At 44.2% G+C, this 24,393-nt stretch overlaps 1 protein-coding gene across 3 annotated transcripts in view; it reads right to left on the minus strand.

The window, feature by feature from the left end:
• Positions 1–24,393, minus strand: part of MGRN1 (mahogunin ring finger 1) — a 336,236-nt gene that overhangs the window by 215,670 nt on the left and 96,173 nt on the right. For all 3 annotated transcript variants that reach the window (XM_078663001.1, XM_078662999.1, XM_078663000.1), the window contains exons 4-7: positions 18,349–18,437; positions 17,640–17,786; positions 14,794–14,911; positions 8,037–8,103 (exon numbers count right to left, since the gene is read on the minus strand). In XM_078663001.1, the coding sequence (XP_078519127.1) occupies positions 8,037–8,103; positions 14,794–14,911; positions 17,640–17,786; positions 18,349–18,437 (421 nt within the window). The remainder of the gene's footprint in view (positions 1–8,036; positions 8,104–14,793; positions 14,912–17,639; positions 17,787–18,348; positions 18,438–24,393) is intronic.

Below are 24,393 nucleotides of genomic sequence, written 5' to 3' on the forward strand. Positions count from 1 at the left end.
AGGAAAGTAACTTGTTCCTCTGTCAGAGACTTCTAACCGCAGATTCCTCACCTTGAGAACAAATACTAAAGCAGTACCTCTCCAGATGGTGGGTATGTGGAATGACTCAGACAAGGAAACCCTGCAGGACAGATCAGGCAAAGTGCCCATCCCACCAGACCTGGCTGTCCAAGCAATAGTGTTCTATGAACGTGTGGAAGGGACATCCAAGTAACTGGCTAGCAAACACCCATAACTGGCACACCACGCTTTAACCCAGTAGTAGCAGATTTTGCCATGGTGAAATGAGTGTGCAATCCTTCTAGTGGGGCTGTTTTTTAGCCAGCTCACAGCAGATCTTGATGCATAATACAATCCATCAGGCGATGGTTCTCTTTTGCACAGCTTTGTCCTTTTTTGCTCCTGAGAACCCAATGAAAGGTTGGTGCTCCTGTTGGTTGTCTTTGGTCTCGTCAATGTAGAAACTCAGGGCACTCCTGGGGTCCAGATGGTGGAACTGCCCTTCTACCTTGGAGGAATGGAGAAGGGGCGTGGCATGGTGATGTTTTTTTTTGTGTGAAGGATCAGTTTGTCTGGAAAAAATTAGGTATATAGCTGCACCACAGATAGCACTTGCTGTTCGCGGACTCATCTCGCAGATATTATGGAGACAAGAAATGTGGTCTTAATGGTGAGCAGGCATAGAAGACAACTGTGCATTGGTAAGTGAGGATCAAATTAAGGTCCCCCTGTGGCATAACAAATGGTGCATGCAGGTACAAATGGATCAGCCCAACTGGCCTTAAAAAAAGGCCGAATATGAGTACATAAGACAACTTGGAATTTACGGTTTGGATGTTACAGGAGGAACACCAATCAACAAATTTCTCCCAGCATTTCGCGTTTACAGTCTTGGTAGATGGATGCCTGGCTGCCCAGATAACACCAACCACTTTGGGAGGAAGGTCAAAAGCCATTGGCTGTTGCAGTTCAATCTCCATGCGTAGAAGTGCAGATTGTGAAGGCTCGGCTGGAGAACTCCACTCTGCTCTGCTGCTGTGACAGGAGGTCCTCCTGAAGGGACAGCTCGATCGGAGGACATGTGGCCATGGCCAGAAGTTCTGAGTACCTTGCTCTCCTCGCCTAGTCCAGAGCCTTTAGGATGACTTTGGCCTAGGCTTTCTTGATTTGTTTCAGTTCTCTGGGCAGGAGAGACTGGGTGGAAAGAAGTACAGGAGGCATGATCCCTAATGGAGGTGGAAGGCAACTCCTAGGGGGAGCTGCCGTGGGAACTCAATCATACAAAGGTTTGGACACTGCGCATTCTCTTTGGTGGCAAATAGTTTGAGCCAGGGCCCTCCATTTTGCTGGAAGATGCTGTGTGCCAGCTCAGAGTGTACCCGCCATTCGTGATCCACTAGGCAATGGCAGCGGAATTTCTCCACCCTGGTATTAAAGAACCTGCCAGGTGGTAGGTGACCAAGGAAATGCCATGATCGTGCAGCCACTTCGAAAAGGCTTAACGCCTCTTTGCACAGGACCCCTGATTCTACACCGCCCTGTCTGTTACAGTATGACATGGCAGTAGTGCTTTCTATAAGAAAATGTGTCTGTTCCCTTTTGTTAGTAGGGAACAACAACTTTAGTGGCAAGCAAATCCCTTGCAATTCCTACAAACAGATATGGGTAGCCAAGTCTCCGACGGAGAACTCTGATCTCCACCTCTCCCAGATAAACTCCCCAACCCAGAATCTATGGATCAGTCAAAACCGCCTGCTCTGGGTGGGGTAGGGAAAGGAGTCAGCCGTAGGTCCAAATACAGTCAAGATGCCACCACTGCAGGTCTTTCACAGTCTCCTTTGACACCTAGGTGGACTCTTTCACAAAGCCTTGGGGCTGATCCCACTGCACAGCCCGAATGTGTCACCTGGTGTGGTCCACAAGCAGGATGCCAAGATGCCCAAAGGTCTCAGAGTTGCTCTCACTGAAACCCAGGGCCAAGAGTTGAAACATCAGGATCATAGCACGAATGTCCTGGACTAATTGAGAAGTTGGAAAGAGCACCATATACAGGGTGGCACAGATGAAGAGAAGACGTTGTGAAGGGATCATTGTGAATTTGGCGCATTGATGGAAAATCCCAATGATGTCAACAGGCACCCATTGTCTGGAGGGGTCTAAAGGCTCCATGAGGTGAGCCCACCTTGAGGACTCAGTCATTGAAGTATGAGAAAAGTGGTAATCCCAACCTCGGCAGATGGGCTTCAACCACCACCATCACCTTTGTGAACACCTGAGGTGCACTGGTAAGGTCAATGGGGAGCATAAAGAATTGAAAGTGCTCTTGGCCTACAAGAAACCACAGATAGTACCAGTGGGATTGCAGGATGGGAATATGTAAATAGGTGAAATCCAATGCTATCATCCAGTCTCCTGGATCAGGGGCAGACAGAACTTGGGCCACATGAGCATTCTGAACTTGCACTTCCAGAGGAAGAAGCCCAGAGGACGAAGGCCTCCATCTTTCTTCTGCACCTGGACATAACTGGAGTCATAGCCAGTCCTGATCTCTAGCGTTGGCACCCTCACTATGCCTCGTTTGCTAAGACAGCCTGATCTTCTCTGCCGATTATGGACAAATCATCCTCAAGAAGGTCTTGTGGTGTTGAAGGCATTTCCTATGGATGTGAGAGAAAAGTTAGGAAGTAAACCTGTTGCATAACCTGAAGAACTCATTGTTAGGACGTGATGTTCCTCCATCCATGGAGGTCAAAGGTGATATGACCTCCAACCGGGCGATCAGGGGCCACTGAAGCCAAATGAAAGTGGTTTGTGGGCAGAAATGGGGATGGGGGGGCTGCTGGAGTCTGGGTAGTATGTTGCCCCTAGGGCCTGGATACTGGTGGTCTGTTCCCAAAAAAGTTTAAAAGGCATGCTGCTGCTGAGGTACATATTGGCAATAATATGCACTGCTAAAGCCTCGAAAGGGTAAGTTACTGGTGGAACTACAAGTAGGATTGCCTAGGCCTACAGAGCAAGCAGTGAATTTGTTCTATTTCAACCCTTTTAAGGCAAAGTCGGCCTTCCCTCCTAACAACCAAGAGCCATCAAAGGGCATATCCATCAAGGACTGTTAGACGTCTGAGGAACAGCCCGTGAAACAAATCCAGGTGTGGTGCCGAAGCAGTACGCTGGTCCAGACTGCCCTACCTAGACAGTTGGTGGAACCCAGGTCTGATCGAATATAGTACTTCCTGTATCCGGACCATCCAAAATCAAATGTTTTAACTTTGGTTGCATTTCCTCTGGGACAGCTGGCAAGAAGTCCACCATATTATCCTACAACATTTGCTAATACCTTCCCAGGAGGCAAGAAATATTTACGGACCGGAGGGCACGGCTAGAGGAGGAAAAGATTTTTTTGCCGAATGTCTCTATCGGTTTAAACGCTCCTTCAATGGGAGTTGTGGGGAAGGTATTGCGGTTCTGATGACTGGTGGACACATGTACCAAAAAGCTCTCTGCAGTAGGAAGCTGGAGGAGAAAATCAGGACCTCTCAGAGCAGGTTAGTGCTGCCTCACCACCTGCACATTCAATGTTTTTGTTTAGGTTTATACGATTTGCATGGCTGCTTCCAATGAAATGTCCCATTAGTAGGATTCTATTGTATGAGGGCTACCGCGATAAGAAGGAGCACCGAATTGTAGTGTAATGATTTTAAAAGTCATGTTTCCAGCAGTTTCTAAAAACTACTTCAGAGTGAATTTTATGCAAAATGAGTGGCATAGTATTGCAGATCTTTGGCACAAGATATCTAAATAAACAAACCCCTACTTTCTTGCCTTGGTAATTGGGGGACCCCTCCCAGCAGAGAAGACCACGGGGACCCTGAAGAAGTGTACGTTTTTATTAACTTCTGAAGACAGCCTGGACAGGTATTAAAGAAAATCCTGTACATGTAGCACATGGCTTTGAATTGAATCAATTTACCAATTGGCAGTTAATATATTTCTCCAAGATGTGTCCTGGGCAACGGGTTGTTGAGCTTTGAATCATCTGAAGACATCTTAGCCATGTCTGAGAGAGGCCTAAGTAAAATACATTACTGTAGACCATAAATGAAGATACTAGGGCTTCGACCAGAGTTTCCTGAGCCGAAGAAGGCAAGAACCACAGCACTTTCTGCAGATATCGTAGCGTCCCAAAGCACCTAGTTGACATTGTCTTAACTTGGTCATCATAGGTGAGGTTCTGATCCAGCCAGACTTCTAAGTGTTATACTCTGAGCTTTGGATGTCGAAAAGGTCTCCAAGAGTCTAGCTACCACGCAGGGGACCAAATGTTTGATTGGTTCCCCTTAACCATTAACTCCCTTTTCCCCTATTGGGCTTCAAACAACTGTTGCTCCTCTACTTAGCCACCTCAGGAAGACAGAGATCAAACTAAGAGGCTCCCTCACTTGGAGCATGGTGCAGTGTGATGATCAATTGTGTGCAACATCCTGGTTTTGCCCAGGTGCCAACTAGGATATCAGTCATGACCTTATTAAAGGGTACTAGAGAGGCTGGTTTGTCCTGGGTTGATGACCTCTTCGTATGTTTGTTTTCACCTCAGTAGTAGGTAAAGTGAGGTCAGAAACCTTCACCGCCCTGCTGATGACTGTGGTGAAGGAGGCAGATTCTTCCATTGCCATAGCCCATGTTGGAGAGACCTATATCAGAGGATGAAATCAGTCCATTGGCATCCAGATAATCACGTATATTGCCATCATCATACTGTTCTTGGTCATCTTCGTTGTCCTCATCATCATAGTAGGGGACATATGTATCAGGTTCGGATTTGGCATATTGCCTAGGTTGATTGGACGGTTCGCTTTATTTCAGACGATGGTTACGGCATCGATGCTCGGACCAGTGGTGTTGGCAGTGTTGCTGAGGATCTGATGGCTGTAATCCCACTGGTGGCCCCCTCGGATCCTTGGGACCCGAAGAAATGCCAGAGAAACTCAGTGGGCCATCAAAAATGGTGTCTATGGCTTGTTTTTGCGCTTGGACCTTTTGTGGTATCGCTGAAGGCCCAGGGAATTCATGCCACCTGTGGGCCAGTGTTGGAATCTGTTCCAACGTGAAGGACCAGCTCCGTCGCCTAGAGGTGCCTAGAGCATAGCACGGCTCGGAGTGGTGTAAGTGACAGGAAGCTGGAGACCCATGTCTGGTCTTGATGTGTTTCTTGGCTTTTTTCAACTTAGATGAACTAAGTGGCAAACGGTCACAGGGGCGAGAGATCAATCTTCGACCTGCATCATTTCTATGGCTTTGAACGGTGAAGTACGGCAATGGCAAGTTTCGCTTTATGTCGCAGATAGCCTTAAGGTTCATTTAGGTGCAGCAGTCGCATGAGGCAGAGTCATGGTTAGGACTGAGGCATTAGAGACGCATACTGTTGGCATCAGTCATTGACATATGACAGACACCACAAGTCTAAAAAAACTTTAGTTTTGGGGTGGAGAGACCTACTGAGCACAGATTAAATTTAGTGGCGACAGGACTCGAAGCTCCAAGTCAGAAGGTGCAGGAAGAATGGAACCGACACCATCGCGTGGAGATGGCATATTTATGAGGGCCTCAACGTCACATTTGGGGCAGGAGGGATCAGACACAATGCCGTATGATGCCACCTGCCAACACGCAAGGGAATTGCTAGCAAGTTTTCGGATCCAGTCCAGCATCACAGGAAATTCACAGGTTGAGGAATCTGCAGTTGGACGTCTCCATAAGAACTGTGCTGGTTTCTAATAACTATCATTCTTCTGATTTGTAGGTAGATATAAGGTGTGCCTTGTGAATTGTTCAACAGTTTGCCATGTTCCCATTTGCAATGTTAAAACACTTTTAAACACCGGGTAATGTTTCGTTTTAAAAGCATTTTTTGACTTGCCTATAACTTTGGCGCAGTTTCACGCATCTTCACAAACTTTTCCCCCCAAAAAGTGCCCCAATGAATTGTGCTCTGCATGGAAAGTTTCAGGGTGATCCATCAAATGGGGGACAATGTGTTTCCTATGTAAATTCCCATACAGTCTTTAGACACGCCTGCAGCCCGAATCAATTGACGGAATCACATAAGTTTGGTAGAAAGGTAGATTTTGGTTTGCAGATCAGACGTTATTATTTGGTCTAAATCCATTCAGTGGTTCTTGAGAAATTTAAGGAAATTCTAATTTGTATATCTATGATCGCAACTAATTTGTGAATAATCACAAGCTTGTGCACAGATATGCAGAGCCCCGATTGACTGCCAGCACTTCAACCGGGAAGCGTTGGCAGCCACCTTGGAACTCTGCTTCAGCCGAGTCCCAAAAAAACATGAAAAAAGAAAAGAAAAGGGGGCAGGGTAGGAATACCTGACCCCTTAAGCTCTGGTCTTGGAGGCCCAGACAGACCCCGCCAGGGAAAAAAAAGCACTTTAAAAAAAATGAAACATTGGTGTGTAATCCCGACAAATTCATGGCAAAAATAAAGAAGAAAAAAACAAGTGCGGTCTCCCATACTTGTTTTTAATCATGCCCTGAGTGTGCCAGGTCCCGGGAACATGCTTTCTTTATTAAACTAAAGGAGGGGGTGCAAGAGACATTTATAAGCCCCGGGCACCACCACCGCCCCAGGGCTTATGTCAATGTAAAAGCAAGGGAGGGGGCTGCGCGCACCCCCCCCCCACCCCCACCCGGTACCTGGGGACCACAAGCTCCCCAGGGCCACATATAAAATGAATAGGGGATGGCGCTTGGACCCCTCCCCGAGCCCCAGGGACAACCGCCTCCCTGGGAATTGTTGTAAATGTAATGCAGGGAGGCATTGTGGATCTCACTGGGCCCCAGTGATCACCACCTCCCTGGGGCTTTTGTGGGGGGGATAGAGCTTTCGCCTGTTTCAATCCTCAACTTTGGAATGAGATGCCAGCAGAGCTCCGTAAGGAGCCCGTTCTACTCCCATTTAGGAAAAAACTAAAAACCCTTCTGTTTATTGAAGCCTGGGTCACAATGTAGGCCAATCCTGGGCACACTTCCTACTATGGTACCAAGGTTGGGCATTCTTTCAAGTGCTTAGAGACCAATGGTGATAATGCGCTATAGAAATCCCAATTAACATTAACAAATTAGTGGTTAGTTAGGAAATAAAATTCAAAACTCCTTAGAAAGGCACTTAAATAACCAAAGGTTACAGGGATGTCATAGTTAGGAAACATTAAAAAAAACCTTAGAAATGAGCTGGGCTCAGATTTCACTCATACAAAACCAGTGAAATTCTGCAGTTATATTTAGCTGAGTTAAGTATAACTCATGCCACCACAATGCCCTGCTTATGACCTCACATAATACATTACTCGTGACATGGTCATTGACATCACTAATGGCATCTCAAATGATACCACTGATGACATCATCCAGTGAGTGTAAGTGTTTTGTAAGAAGTTATGAGTGTTAAACATATATACTAAGGTACTACAAACGTTTAATTAGTGTACTAGGTGTACTAATAACTTCACTAACGACATCAGTAATGACATCTCAAATGACATCACTGATGACATCATCCACACAAAAGCACTCACACACCCCCTCATACCCCTAAACAAGTTCTCATACGCCCACTCAAATGCCCACACAACCACTCAGATACCCATTCACAGATCCATACAAATATCACACAGCCACTCACTCCTCCATAGAGCCAATCACACACCCACTCACTCACTCATACAGTCACTCACACAACCACTTTCTTACCCATACAGCCTCTTGACACAGCCACTCACTCACCCACAAAGCTATTCACACACCAATGTATACACCCATACAGTCACTCACACACCCATTCAGGTACTCAGATACCCACTCACACAGCCATCTGCTCCTGACTCAGACATCACTAGTTCACAGGAATGCAAAAGTTGGCTCTTCACTCAGTTTGTCGACAGAAACGTAAAATTGGGAAAATGTCTGACTCGTGAAACTAAATATTCAAAGTTAGTCTGAGAATTAACAAATGTTGCTCACCATCCCCTTCGTCCACAACAGCCTGTATGACAACGGGGAAGACTCCTCGATCCAAGTCATAGTTCAGCTGAGGATAAAAATAAGAGACATACATATAAACATGTGAGTATGCTAAGCCATGCATAGTGTTCAGCCTGTATAGAAAACTAAATGCTCATACCGGATTATAAGTGACATTCCAATTTTTCATGAAGGAAACAAAGTTGAGGTGACCACTTATGTTCCAAACTTAAGCAAAGAGACTACTCCATTCCACCTGCACTTTAAAACTGGGAGATAACCACCTAGACTACAATATCAAAGTAATGAAGGCCCATTTTTGAAAATGAGAGAGAAAATCTACAAGCAAACTTCACCACTAGATTGTAAACACGCCATAGTCCAGCAGCAAACTAGGAAAAATCTCTCAATGCAACATCAAATAGATTGTTGACTGACCATGAACCACTGGAGTACACTTCAAAAGCTCCTGAGGACCTCAGGGCAGGCACTTAGAGACCCGTAGGGTGTCAAGGCAGAGGCCAACACAGGTCCAGTTGCCACCGATCAGCTGAGCAGTTGCAGGTAAGGCATCTTGTAGCTTTTATTCTTGTAGCTTAAACCAGAGGTCATCCTTATGACACTTTAAGTCCACTTCATTGTTCATGGTACAAGAGAGCGGGTCCAGTTGTCCTCGAGGGATCTTCTCAGATCACAGGCAGCAAGTTCAATCCACTTCCACTTTTCCTTAGGTCTAGGAAAGTTCTTAATTGGGTGCAGGGAGATGTCAACATTTATGCCTGGCACAAGCTATAGGGTGTGAACCATCCTAGGCATGCCCTAACCAATGAGGGTAAAGTTCCCGGGGACAACCCAACCCACTTTCTTTCAAGATAGGGAAAGTCTTCTGCCACACAAAACCTGGGTTCTGAGTGCTGAGAGGCTGTGTAGGAAGTGTATTATGGTAGCCCTAGTGTCTTCACACATCTAGCACTAAAATACAGTTTGGGCAGTCGCTGGACACCATTAAACCTAGAGACAGAAGTCTGGTCAAATAAAGCAGAATTTTCCAAGAACCAGACAGAGAATACACGAGAACAGTTGTGGCATCCTGCCGGTTTACATTGGGGAACTCGCTCCTGTTCGGTCTCTGCACTCGGAGGTAATTACCCTATCGTGGAAATATTAGCGACTTAGTCCCTGGATATTTGGGACATGAACTACTTTTCTTTGCTTGGAAGGACAGGACACCCGTGGAACTGACTAATACGTCATATGTTGCATGCCTAATTTTGTTGCAGATTGTGAACTTGGAGTTACTATCTCCGGACTTCTACATGACAGTCTCATGAAATCTCCAGGCCCTGACGAAGTCGTTTGGTTTTGATGACCTTGACGAAACACGTGTTGGCAGCGGTTGTTTTTGTACGTGTGAAGATTGGATTAACTCTACTAAAAGACCAAAGAAGAATAAAACGAAAAAACTTACAAAAATTGGGACTTGATATCTTGACTTGAACTATCTCTCTCTAGCTCAGGATCTAATGTTCATGGTTTAAACTGTACAAACGTGGCCCCCTTGGAGTCACACTTTGTCTGATCCTGGTTGGGTGACCAGTATCTGATCCTTTTTGAGCTTACCAAATATTGTTTCTTATTAATAATTTTTTCTTTCCCGCGCAAACTTTCCCCACTCACACGTTCTCTTTTGTGTTGCATCCTGTTTTCATTTCTTCCAAATATGCCCCAGTGTTATATGTAAAAATTAAGAGACAGATGTCTGGTGAGACAAAACAGGCCCTTCACAAACGAGACATGGGATACACAAGAATGGCTATGGCATTCTGTTTTCCTTCCTTTCAAGTGCACCCCCAATGTAATATGTAAACCCAAGCAGACCTGTCAAGCAGGTTTGGCACTCAAGTTGGGTTTGACACTGTAATGTCAAAAAGGATGCTATGAGCCCCAGTCAACATATTCTGTCAGGTTCAGAGAAGTCACCTCTGCTATTTCAGGTCAGCCACTGGTTTTTCCTCATTGGAGGCATGTTACACACTTTTCACACGGATTTAAATGTTGACTAGAGAGCAAATACAAATTTTGCTTCCATGAATTTTGGGTAGGGTAAAGATACATTTCTGAAAGGTACTTTTCCTTAATATGTATTGAAACTTCTACATAAATATTGAACTGGAATATTAAGAACTATTAAAATGCTTAATTATTTTTTTAACTATTCCCATTCCAGAGATACCGTTTAGGATTTTGATCAGTATTCTGGTTTTCTGCATAGGACAGCTAGGCCTGCCACAGTGAAAAATAGATTTTGGGAGCTAGTTACTGTGAAGATATGTTATCATTAAATTTCTACATGTCTTACTTTTAAATGCAAGCCATGCACCCTGCCATGTGGACTGCAAGGCCAACATAGCGGCGATTTATTAATATTTAAAATTGAGGTTTTGACCCGTCAAAATGGTTTATTTTGACCCATTAAAAGGGTTTATTTTGACACGCCATTGTGAGGTTTTTAATCTGCCACAGTTAAGCTCCAATGGTAGGCCTGTGTTTTACAATGTCAATGTAGTGGATGGCACAATGGGAGCTGCAGTCCACTAGTGACGTTTAACTGACAGCCCCGTGTACATTTTATACAATGTACTAGGGACGCGTATGTAACTTAAATATACCAATTAGGAATATGTAAATTCTGGCACATTAAATCATGGTGCACAGTCACTTTTACCAGTGGTTAGCAGGGTTAAGGCAAACAAAGTTCCAAAGCCAGCAAAAATATGGGGTCTAGCAAAAGACAACAACTACTGGATGAGCACACAAAAAAAGACAGATTTCTAACAGGCAGTATTTAACACTACCATCAAGAGACTCATTCACCTGGACTCCCATCAAAAGAAGGGGCCAGCAACTCTACAGTCAAGGTAAGTGGCCACCCACATTTCCACAAGAGAGGTGGCTGCCTGCTCTCTCACAGAGAGAGGTATCACCTATAGTGAAACAATCTTTTTCTTTCTATCTGTTAGCAGCTTTCAAAAGTCATCTATTACTGGCGCAGAGAGTCCTATAGAAATAAAGTCCGATATGGCAGATTTTGCTACATACGTACCGACATTCACAAGTCAGGAAAATAACCTGGACAATCATGGTTAGGTACCATAAAAAGGTAGAGGGAAACACTGAAATCCGGCTCAGACACCCACACACACTCACTGAGGCAGCTCCAAACATTTACACCAATCAAGGGTATTGCAAGCTCCTTAAACATTGCAGGTGACCACCTGCACTTTTAGAACGCCTGCAGTCATAAGCACTCCTATACAAGATAGGCAGCTGCCCACACCCACTCCAAGACCAATAAATGCAGCCATCCAAATCCCATCAGGCATTTCACATTCTGACAAGGAATACAGATGCCATATTCTCACTAAAGCCTGCATATGGGCACACTCCTACAAATGTAGGGGGAGGCTGCAGGAAACCCTGCCCCACATGCAAAGTTAGGGCTTTCCTTACATGAAATTATTTATTTATCTATTTAAACAACTTATAAAGTGCGCAAATACCCATAGGTGTCTCGGCGCTATGGCAGAAAATTGCCTAACTATATCCCCCTAGAGATGGGAAGAAATGTGGTGCTCTACACTGGGCATCACAGATAGCAATCTGTTATGTTAAACATATTATAAGTCATTTAACCCGTTTCATGCGTCGAACATTCAGCGCCACTGCTGAACGTTCTAAGAAACGGGTGGGGCCGCGTCAGCCGTTGGACGTGCGCAGCACTACGGAGGTAGTGCTCGCAACATCCAACGGCCGACGGCAGTACTAAAGGGGTTAATACACCACCTGCAGCAGACTGAGGACTAACATCCATTTCCATTCACCTATATATATATATTCCATAATGAGCCATTGTGCAACCACCAAAAGTTAAACATCCATCCACATGCCAGATGATTAAGTCTGTTTGAGGCCTTTTCTGAGGTCCTGCGAAAGGCAGTGGGTTACTGGACAATATTCCGTCCGGGGCATTGTTATTTATCACTGCTACCTCAGGGCCACATAACGAATGGTACTCTCACTGGGGAACCTAGCTATTCCTTTTAGGCAGTTGACTCTCAGGGTAGAAAGACTACGCAGACAAGCCTTTATCCACGAGACAGAGGCACTCAAGACACTCCGATTCAGATGACACAACAAATAATGCTAAATTATATCACTGTCCAGTCAATGCTTTACTGTGAAGAAGTTAAACTAGTTGTATTAAACTAGTTCAGTCAAAAAGATGGCAAACCTGGAGTTCAGCTATGATGTCCAGTTATAGACAATATTTATTCAAGCGGAGTTCATGGACCAGTTAGGGCCTGACCGGTTCCTAAATTTGTAAAAGACTAACAAAAATAATGCGCCAGCTTCCATTATAAAGTCAAATGGGTGCCTTTTTTTCAGGGCCTCTACCCTAAAATCTACCCATCTTGGTGAAGATTTTGCAGTGAAGACAGTGCACAAAGGTCTGGAGGCACGAACTTCTGTCATTAGTGGAAGCAGTATACTCTGGGATCTGCTAAATTTGAGGCTAAAACCGTATAATTCAAGGATGGGTTAAGGACGGTTCAAAATATTATGATGGAAAGTACTTACCCTCATCCTTGAATTATAAGGTTTTGGTCTATTGAGAAATTGATAAGTGAACTCATTTTAACCTTATCAAAATAGTGTACATAAACTAACCAGGTCCTTCGGATTATTTCTGGGTTACCCCATTGTTTTTTAGTAGTTGAAGTTTAGGCTTAACAAAGGCTTTAAAGGCAATCTCTCTGGAACCCAAAAACTAGGAAGATGGTACAAACTGCTAAGGAATCAGGGCAACCACCCCAAGTCACTGGAAATTAACCCTATTCTGGTGGAAGAGAAGGTAGGTTGAATGTCTCCTGGTGTCTTTACACTGTTGAACAAAAGAGGATTTAAGCACAGGATGAGTAGGCAAAGGTGTAGGTGCACCCTTTTCAACGGAGCAGCTCCTTAACCCAGATGATGTCCTTACGCCATCTTGCGCAATTGGGCGGTGGTGACTTTGTGGAACCTGGATAAACAGAGTCTGTTAATCTGTCCACATGCAAGTCAGCTCAGCTGGGCATTGTTCCTAGTGGTTTGGTCACTCTTCCTGGCAGGAGCAGTTTAGCTTATCTGCCGGCAGTTAAGTCCTCTTACCGGTCCAGGTACCCAGAAGCAAAGTGATTAGTAGGTTTTCCCAAATTTAGAGCCACCCTTGATGGCAGGCAGAAATACAGAAGAAATTCTACTACTATTCAAATGTCTTTTGTCTACACTGGTGTGCAGGCCTCTTAAGTCTCAGGACAACAAACATGAATGAACCATGAACTGCTTGAGAGGTCCATATTCACACCACTTTTGGAATGGCATTGGGATTTCAAAGCAAACAAGAGTGTCTGCCACATTTAAAACATTTGCAGGCACGTCCAATCCTGGAGAAGCATCCTAGTTATGGCTGCTGGCCCAGAGTCAGCAATAAACCCAGTACTGGCTGGTCAATGCGTTATGTGTACGGACCTCAGAAAAAGGCCTGCATATTTCCTTGTTGACCTGGAAGATAACTGAAAGATAGCAGATGGAAAATAGGTGAATTTCACCTAGGCAGGGGAACCCTATACTGAGACATGTGAATGGGCTTAAATCTCCCCTGTCCACCAAATGTATCGGTTTTGGAGGTGAGGCAGAGGAAGGCTGTGCCTGCTGAGTGGGATCCCCTACTCACCACAAAGAAAGCAACCATTTTGTGCAATACAACCAAAAAAAACAATGGGGCCGAAATGGACCTCACTAGTCACCAGTAAAATCATAAACAAAACATCGCACAAACACCAAATGAATCTGTGACCCAGGCCCTGAAAGCACAGGGCTCCAGTTAAAGGAGCTGGAAAACCCTATTAATGTGCATAAGCCTCCAACATTTCTTTGATATGTTCTCTCTGTGTTCAATACACCTCATCATACCAGGGTTTCTTCTATATTCTGTGCCTTTTCTCACACTGTTTCCAAGCTATGAAGGGCACTTCAGATTGCTGTATGAAGGGCATTATGTGTTTCCTTGTTAAAAGTGGACAGAAAAACACACTGCTCCATTACATCTTCACTCCACATCATTTTGTTCAGAGCAATTGCCCACAAATATTGGTTCAATTCTGTGTGCATTATTTTTGCACCATATAATCCTAGTTAAACATTTTCAATAAAAATATTATATCCATAAATAAAGAATCAATGTGTACACAGGAAGGTTTCACTTTCTGGCCTGATGGGCTTTTATAAAACATTGCTCACAGTTTATCTCCTGCAATGTGTGAAATTAAATGTAGAATCTGCAAATGTTCTGACAAAACCAAAACCTCCACCCGTTTTCACATTAGCACACAAATCAAAGTAATATCTACAATGTCCGTTTCCCAAATCATATTTGAAAGACAAACTAAAAACTATCACTGTCTAAAAATGATAAGAAACATACACTCGTCAATTCAGTTGTATTAAATGGATAACAGTTAATACAACTAATTGACTGTGTGGGTTTGGGCTTGAGGATAAGTGTGTAGGGGCGACTGCACATGTGTGTCAGTTTGCATCTGACTGTGTTTGTGTGTATGAGTGTGTGAGTAGGTGAGTGAAAATATGCCTGTGAGTGTACTGATCGGTTTCACCGTGCGGTTGGAGAACTTGGGATGGGAGACATTAAGTGCTTTACCTCATCGTCTTTCCAATCCGTGAAGTCGATTTTGAAGGCAGGCAAGGAGAACTGCTGGTTGACACCCCTCTTATAATGAACAGTCTCTGACTGCATTGCAGGGCTTTTTGTGCTGTATCTGAAGAGAGAAGGAGAGAGATCCTTTTTAATGTCTGTATTCAGCTGGGGATCAAAGGTCACCATTTTCAATGCAGACTGAAAAGAAAGAAGCGGAAGATAAACAATAAGAGTCGAGATAACCGGGGTCAGAAACAAGAAAGTGTTAAGGGAAAATATGAGACACTGGGAAGAGGGAATGAAAGAGAACAAGAATGAAGTGGGCATGTGAGAAACTAAGGAGGTAAAAAAGAGTCAAAGCGTAAGGTCAGATTTTACAGAAGTCGCTAAGCCGGAGCAAAAATAAATAAATAAAGAGTGTGAGAAGGAGAATTCGAGAAAAGAACTAGAAGGAGCGCAAGTGAGAAAAAGCTGCAAAGTGTACAAGAGAAAAAGCAAAAGAAAATCATACAGAGGCACAAGACGTGTTCATGATGTCAAACATGAAACAAGCATTGTCATAGCCAATAGGTCTTGCCTTTGGGACCGTATAAATTTAGCCATGCAGCAGATTATTCCCTAATAGCAGGCGCACACACTCAACATACCGATAGCCACATGAGCGCTGCAACTTTGATACGTGATTACCTTAGCGTATATACGTGGTATATAATGTGGTGACAAGGTTACTGAGTATAAGGTAACGAGGTTGCAGTGTACTAACGAAGTGATTAATCAAAAGTCACATAAATGCTGCAGCTTCTATACGTGATTGCAGTAGTAAGAATCCTCACGTCTCTATGTTGTATACAATATGGTGACATGGCACCCGCCAAAAGTATCTGTATTGATTTATAACATCTTCATATACAGAAGAGTGCTCTGAAGGAAGGCTGTTTATTTTTTTGTCGGGATACATCAAGGGAGTAGTTATGTGACGAGGATCCACGCCTGTCTGTATGTAAGGGGCCAATAAAGAGACACCTGCTGCCTTAGTGTGTAATATGAAGCACGAGACAAGTCGATAAGAGCAGCACAGTATCCTCTCTGGGTACTGCCTATCAACGTACATTCAGTGTTTGATATTCTGGGGCCTCCAGATGTGGGTAGGCGCTGAGGCAATCCGTCCAGGATCATACACCACCTGCGGCAATTGTCTACAGCATCTACACTGTGTCGTACTCAATCAATTTTAAGGGAGTGGCCTGCTCTGTATATTTGCACCAAACTCTTGCCCGATGCATAAAAACGGTTTACAAAGCTTAACGTTGTGAGGGAGCTACAGTGTTGCTTTCTGCACGCACCTAGCACACCCTGATCAGGAGATGCATATGCAACCTTATCCCTCCCGGATGAACCATATTGGCGTAGCATATATCAGACATTACATTCCTTCACTAACGGGCTGCAATCCCTCCGATGTAAATCACCGTAAGGTGGGCAGGAAGATGGCCAGGAGATATTAGCAATACGCTCTGTAAGACACGTAGGTTTGTGTTGTGCTGTGGATTTTCCCAAGGCCATTACCGCAGCATTTCAACATCAGGTTTTGCAGGCATCGAAACTTTGATTAAATCTTCAGACACTTTTAGAGTCGATCAGGCTGTAAACCAGCTGGCCCAGCAAAGTGCCCGAGTAAAAATCAAAGACATTGTAGCGAGATAACTGGTGCACCAGAGAAAAATAGATTCCGCTTCGTGGACAGATTAACAAGCAATGGCAATCATTTTGGATTTGTCAAAGTTTGAAAAACAGATGGCCCCTCCGCGCCGCTACTAATTATAAACAGATGGTCCCTGTGTGCCGCTGCTGGCTCCTGAGAGCAAAATGCTCTGGGAGTAAACATTTCCCAAGAAGCTGGGACATCCACACGCCTTTGGCCAATTGCGTGCTAAATCCAGACGCTAAGGCCAATAGCGTGTGAGCACCACACGTACGAGCTTCTACTTAAGCTGAAGTGAATCCAAGAGGTCGATTTACTAGAGCAGCGCATGCGCGCTGCGCTAGGCTCGACCTAAAAAAAAGGAAAAATGTTACACTAGAAGTGTCGAGTGTGTATGGTTTGTGAACCTAATGAGAAATTTAAAAACGAGGAAAGGAGGAAATGAAATATAGATGGACAGGACAATAGCAGCAGAGGGCAAAACAAGATCGTCAGGACCACAAGTTGCATGTGACAAGTTTACTTACAAATATGCATTCAACAAAACAGGGAGCATGAAATGATTAGGGGGCATGATGAACAGTGTAGAAAAAAATGCAAAAGAATAAAACAGCAGCAAGAAAGTAAGACAAGGATTAAGTGGAATGAAAGATAAATATTTATGGGTGACAGAGGTTGAGGTGTAATAGGAGCACTGGACTACCCATTCACCACTTACAAACATCCAGTGAAGGAAGATAGGGGGAGTGAGCCAACAAGAAATCGACAGCAGAGGTGACAGCTCAGAAATGAAGGTATGGAGTAAGCACACAGGACAAGCCCCACATTCTCCTAAGAAGGACACAATGCTTTTTATAAATTAGGAGCATCTCAATCTGTGGGGAAAATCAAAGTAAAATAAATGCTACCCAATTAAAAATACCATTGTTCATTACCAAACATCACAGAACAGTTTATATGCCACTTTCATGACCAAACAAACATGACAAATAATTCCTAAGGCACCTTTATTTGATGAGATAGAAAGTCAAGCATCGGTCAGAGGTGAGGACCCAAGGAAATTCCATATAAGGCTGAAGGCTAGCATAGGAAGCTGTGTAGAAAGTAGATCCCACATGGTACGAAGACTAATTTCACCAATACTTACACTGCAATCCCACCAACCAACTCCTCAGTAGCCTGGCATGAAATGGTGATAGCAACGCGGGCATCAGCATCAAATGTGAACTCCAAGCTATACAGCACTTTTGGTTTTGCATTCTCCTCAGTTGGACTGTCCACACCATCTTTGTACCTATAGCCAAGAAAGATAACAAGTCAGTTCCCCATAACAGTTGTGAATAAAATGGCCAAAGGGACTGTACAGAAACATCTAACTTGCTAGTAAATTCCAGAGCAGACATGGTCTTTCAATTCACGAGGGAGAAATCTTTCTATACAGCTAAATCGGCCTCATACTTTTTATGCTTACCCCAGGAAGTTTGAAACTGTCACGGTGCCCAACACAGCACATTGGGTTTGTACCAAATATCTGGGGACACAAGAATATTTGTACACATGGGCATTGTCCTCAAATCCTGGAAGAATTTGAAACCTTGTTAATGGCTGGTGCCCTGAGAATACACTTTCTCTGCTGATAATATTTCTTATAAGACACAACCAGATACTTGGATACTCTCAATAAATCATACATCCAGGACAAGAAATGACTTAAATTAGAAAGTACCCATGAAACAGTCCTACAAGTAAAGTGACTGTTCGTTCTTAGATTGAGGTAAAAAAAAGTCAGATGTCTTCAAGATAAACAAAACATTATCCATTAACAACTAACTGGCAAATGCTCCCCCTTCTCATACCTTACAAGACGAAGAGAGTCCTTTCGTATGTTCACCAAACTTCTTAACGTCTTAACTGGTTCATGGGGAGCGGGTGTCACATATGGAAACTTAGAAGAGGAAAAAATTGTAAATATTGATTGCAAGTTTATGACATTTATCAGCGTTCCCAATCGGGTGTAATATTTACTTGCAGAATCATGTTACAACAAGCAAAAAAAGTAAATTTGTATCTGGTAACAGTCATTTATTTTCAGGGTTTTGCAATGCACATTTAACCATGTGCCTTTTGCTTACCAAATTATTTTACAAAGCTTTCTATACACATGTATTAATTATGAGTAAGATTTGGGTAAAAAAAAAATAAGATTGGAAAATTAAAACTAGAGCAGGGGGTAGGACAAACAATGGTATCTAATACTAAGGGAGGATGGGTTGAACATTGCAGTCCTATTTTTGGGTCCCCATTGTCCGTTTATTGCTGAACCCTCATTCTGCAGATCACGCTCATCTTATTGAGACAAGGAAAACAGTCAGGTTAGCCCAATGTCTGTTTAGGAGGCAGAGTCTTCTCTTTTTCAAAAGATAACTGTATACACCGGTTTCATAATGCAGAAGAGACATCTTGTTTGGAATTATTTGCATTAGCTAGAGGAGGACAAAATAATGATTTACTAGTATTGTCTTCATACCGACACCAGGTACATATTTTTTCTCTATCAAGTACTCACATCGGTTTGCAGCAATGTGAACCATGCAAAAACACCCTTCATCCAGGTTTTCTGGGAGTTAAGTCATGGCAAACCCAAATGTGTGCTTGGCTCCTGTGGTTCAGCGGACCCCGTTGACACCATCACCTCCCTTGAACTCTGGCTTGGGAGCGAGGGTGCATAGGTGCTTTGAGGCGTCGGTCACAGACTCACTTCTTTGTCTTTGTTTTCTGCAGAAGGGGCAATTAGGACAGTTGGGCCACTCACACTGTGGGTCTCACTGTCCGCACTGGACACAATAAGCTTTGACTGCTGCAATGGGTCTGGTACATGGGTATTGGTCCTAGTGTCCTCCCACTTGGTGGGGGAGACAGAACTGACCTTCAACAGTACAGGATAATCTTCCTGGGGAGTTGCTGCTTTGTGCTGGCTGGAAGTGGCAACTCAGGAGACCGCACCTTGCACCTTTGGTGCCTGTAGCTACAGGGGAGTAGCTCCTCTACTCCAAGGGAGTTACTTCAGGCTACTGGCAAAGCACTAGCAGTCCTCTGGATTTCTTGGAGCCAGCACAGCAGCGAGATCAGTCTGCTTCTCCCACGATTATTTGGGGGCACAAGTCAGGCTGGCAGGGTTGGCGCCAAGTCAGTGGTTGCTCCTCGGTGTTCATGACAGGACTCTTCTTTGTCCACATCATCTCTTGATATGTCGGAAAATGAAGATCTGGTATGGGAGTCCCCTAATTACTCAATTGAAGTGCGTTAAGGGGAGTGAGGGGTGATAGCCAATAGGCTACCTAACCCATGCCTACTATGTGACCATTGCCTGTGGAAAGTGGGCATAACTCTGCCCAGAGTTCCTAAGTGTGCCAACACAAAGATAGCCACTTCTGAAAAGTCATACCCACATCAAGTTAGGCCACCTTAGGGGTGGTACGAGCCTGAGGATGGGCACGCCTGTCTGATTAGCTAATTTTCCTGCCTGTTCAGGTGGCAAACGGCTTTGGATAAAGGGGGTCTGCTTTCTTTCCTGTCAGGGGAGCCAGATTCGCATTTCAAAGGTGGCAACTTCTTTGAAGCTTGCTGGCCTAGGGAGGCTAATCAGCAGGTCATCCTGTGGGAGGGGGTGTGACACTCTTCTCAGACAGGTTTAGTTCCTGACCTCCTAAGAGCAAAAGGCTCTCAGCCTAGGAGGTCAGAAACTTGTCTAGGTGGTAGGCTGGCAAAAACTAGTCAGTCAACACAACAGAAGCTGGCAGATTTTTAGGGCACACCTCTAAGGTGTTCTCTGGGTGCATGTATTAATATATCTGACACTGGAATCAGTGGTGATTTATTAATATGAGGTATTTGATACATGATGTAGCTGGGGGAACTCATTTTGACTAGTGCACGTACATACCTTAAGATGGCTTCCGTGCTCACTTGCAATGTCTATCAGTCGAACTAGACATCACAGGGTCAGATCTGCTCATGCAGATATGTCCTCACATAAAATATATAACGCACCCTGCTTTAAGGCTCAAAGGCATGCTCTAGGGGTGAGTTACATATATATATTAAATGCAGTGACTTTGGCATGACACACAGGAGTGTGTCCTGTCGTGTTTTCACTCATGGTTTGCAGCATGACACGCAGCCTGCAATGGCAGTCTATGTGAGATTTGTATGTGGGTCTCTTAGGGTGGCATATGATATACTTCAGCTCTTAGGTACCCTCTTCAGCACCCCTTTCCTAGGTACCTAGGGTACCATTTGCTAGGGTCTTAGATGGGTGCTAAAGTGCTTAAGCATTTGTAGTGTGGTAAATAAATAATTAAATACCGGTACTATTTTTGAATATATTAACAATAACAGATAGCTCAATAAATAAGAGGCAGGATCCGATGTATCCGAGTTGAACAGGCTTTATTCAGGCAAAAGGGAAGGGACTGGAACGGGACAGCCTGAAATAAAAAAGGAAGGAAGGCAGCTGCACCATTTCATTAACAGTGCAGTGTATATATAGTAAGACATTTCAATTACATTACATACAGTAGGCGTAACTTGTGACAAGCGTAAGATAAGAACACATGGGCGTGAAAAGAAGGCGTGCACAGGGCGTGCACGTAGACATGTGATGAGAACGTCACAGAAGTGTCATGAATGGGCGGAAACATGGAGGGGGCTACCTGAGCAGCTGGGACCTTTAACCTAGTGGTACGCGCAAACGGGCAATGACGTGTTACCAGGGAGAACTGGGGGCTATGACTTCTGCACTAGAAGAGGAGACTAAAGTCTGCGGTGTCAGGACGACATGTACCTATAGCATATCTGGTATCTGGTGTTTGGAGTACATGTTGATAGAATCTAAAAGTTATCAGGGCAAAGGCTACTTGACACTGAGGCTGGTGCATGCATATATTCTACATGTATTGCGTGTGCTATGAATCTTCTATGAATATTAATACAGTATTTCTCTTCCATGGAGACAGAAAGACTAGACCATAGCTGGAGATGTTTATGCGGTTCAGTAGCTTAGGAATGTGAAGACGGAGAGCTGAACTGATAACTAGAGGCATAACATATTCTTGGCAGACAGGCAGGCAGAGCCAGGCCGGGCACCGCGCTGCTTGGCAGGAAGTAAGTGAAGGGTCAGGGATGCAGGTGGGGGCTGCATCGCTCCTCGGAGTGGGTTCAGGAGACTGGAGCTTGAATCTGGTGTCCGGGCCCTTTGAGGCCTAGAAACGGGGACAATGCGGTGAATTAACGTGCACACTGTAAAACGTGGCAACATCGGCCTAATACTCGTTGCTTTCACGAGAACTGGAAACTGGCATACTAGAGTTGGACACAACTGTAATTGCGTCTTTAATCGATCATAGGGGGATATATGCATATCGATCATGCACATATAACATAGGATGGGGAACACGTAGGCACATATAACAAGGCAAAATTCACTTTTCCACATTCCCTCCTTGTGCCCTACGTTTCCATCAGGAAACATCAATATTCATGATACCATCTATCTGTTCATATAGCATCATTTGCTCGTCTCGAATTGTCTTGGAACGGGACTTAGGACTAGGAATACAAGAGGTAGCACACAAGCCGCAAATCGCAGGGCCACATTGTAAACAGAGGCAGCAACTGAATATGATCATTACTGCTATACCTAGGAATGACAATACTTTCCATCCCCACGCAGATATTATACTCCAGAGCCAACCGGACCATGTCCAGGTGCTTGGATTCTGGTGTAACTGATGGGCAATTTTATGAAGTCTGGTTATAGCTGAATAAACAGACGGCGCGTTATTAGGAATGAAAATGCAGCAACTAGATCCGATGACTCTACAAGCTCCTCCTCTATCGGCTAGTATGACGTCAAGAACGAGACGATTTTGGAGCACGACAAATCTCATAGCAGATTGCTCTTCAGTTAAGTTACCTAGAGCGGAAGTAGTCTCATTCACTACTGCTTCAAGGGTTCTGGTTAGCCTACGTATTAACTTACTATTCTGAACAGGACCTATGAAGAAAAAGAAACCTTTATTGAAATCTTGATACTGTTCTAAGGCAGTTTCAGTTTGATCGACAATTGGGGACTCAGTCTCCCTTCTATGTCTAACGTGTACTAGATGTGTGTTTCTGTGATAATCAGATGGGGCTAGAAAAACTGGTGGCAGTAGGAAGGCAATGTAACATGTTCCATCCCAATCGAGGGGCAGACGAACATATGCGGTCTGGCCACAAACAAAATAAGAATGACGTGAGGCTTTGAAAATAGATTTCCCACTGTCACTATACTCGACCACAGTAGTACAATCACTATGTCCTACATGTGCGGAACCATTCTTTCTGACACATAATTCACCTTTAACGGGTAGAACTGAAATAGCAGGCAGATCTGGAGTAGTCTCGGACTGAACATTCAAAACCATGAAATTCGAGGAATAATTACCTAGATCATATACTTCATTTTCTAGATCTAACCCTGTTCTATGGGAAAGTCCTTCCTTGTCTGGGAAACATGTTCTATTCAGAAGGGACATATCATTCGAGGATGACGTTAACGTGGACCATGCTCCACACGAACCATTATGTGAAAACGGATAAGGAAAGAGTGGCAGAACTCCCTTCGGTGTCTGGAAAGGGGGGAGTCGACCACACACCCAACAATTAGTGGCATTGCTGGTCTGGTGTGAATAGTGCAGCATTCGGATAAAAGTATTATTTCGCATAGCAAGACGATAGGATAACTCGTGAGGAGGCAGGTCACTAAATGTGTGCTCTACTGTAACATTAGAAAACATATGTACATGTGAAATAGGAAAACATAAATGTAAAGCATAACTTATGCATGTAACCATAAGACTCAGGAATAATAGAAAAAACAGAGTAATGATACATCTCTTAGAGTTTTGACTAACTCTCTCACTGTGTGGGTCTATCTCATACATGTCAGGAACCTGTCTAACCGTTTCACCCGAGAGGGACTTAGACAATTAAACTGGCTGACTTACTAGACCTTAATTTCTGTTTATACTCCTGCTGCGGAGTTTTCTCTAACAGGGGAAGTTTAGATTCAGTATCTGGGCAGTCCTTGAGAAAAGTCTTTGATTTAAGTCCATGAAACTTCTTGACATGGCTGGAGTGTAGCCAGCCTTTTCGGTTTTCCACTTTCACTGCAGTCCTGGTTGTGAGAAGAACAAGGCGGGGCTCCTTCCAGCGGGGCTCCAACGGACTTGAACGATCGAAATTGCGAACCAACACAAAATCTCCCGGAACGACTTCATGCGGTTTCACTTCGGTGTTGTCTGGAAATGCAGCGGCAACCTGTGAACGACAAGATTGTAGTGCAGACATCAAGGAGGCAAGGTAATCTGCCAGCATATTACTGTCAACATCGGTAATTGTACGGGGTCTAGGTGTACCCCACATATTGGGGGGACGACCAAACACTATCTCATACGGAGATAGACCTGAACGGGAATGAGCAACCATTCTCATATAAAAAAGGGCGACTGGCAGTGCTATTATCCAATCTACACCTTTCTCTGCACATACTTTGGCAATGCGGATTTTCAGGGTCTGGTTATGTCTCTCTACGAGACCGGCTGCTTCAGGATGTCGTACACAATGGAACTTCCACTGGTACCCTAACAGAAGAGATACTTGTTTCATGAGTTCGGATGAGAATGGCTGGCCGTTATCTGAATACACGACCCTAGGCAATCCATAGCGGGGAAAATACTCACGAACCAACTGCCTAGCAGTGGTCGCGGCGGTGTAATCTGGAACTGGATAGGCTTCTGTCCACCTGGACAAAGCGCATACAACTACGAGAACATACTTGAAACCTCGACATCGCTCCA

This window comes from Lissotriton helveticus, chromosome 10, assembly GCF_964261635.1.
Source record: "Lissotriton helveticus chromosome 10, aLisHel1.1, whole genome shotgun sequence".
NCBI classification, from domain to species: domain Eukaryota; kingdom Metazoa; phylum Chordata; class Amphibia; order Caudata; family Salamandridae; genus Lissotriton; species Lissotriton helveticus.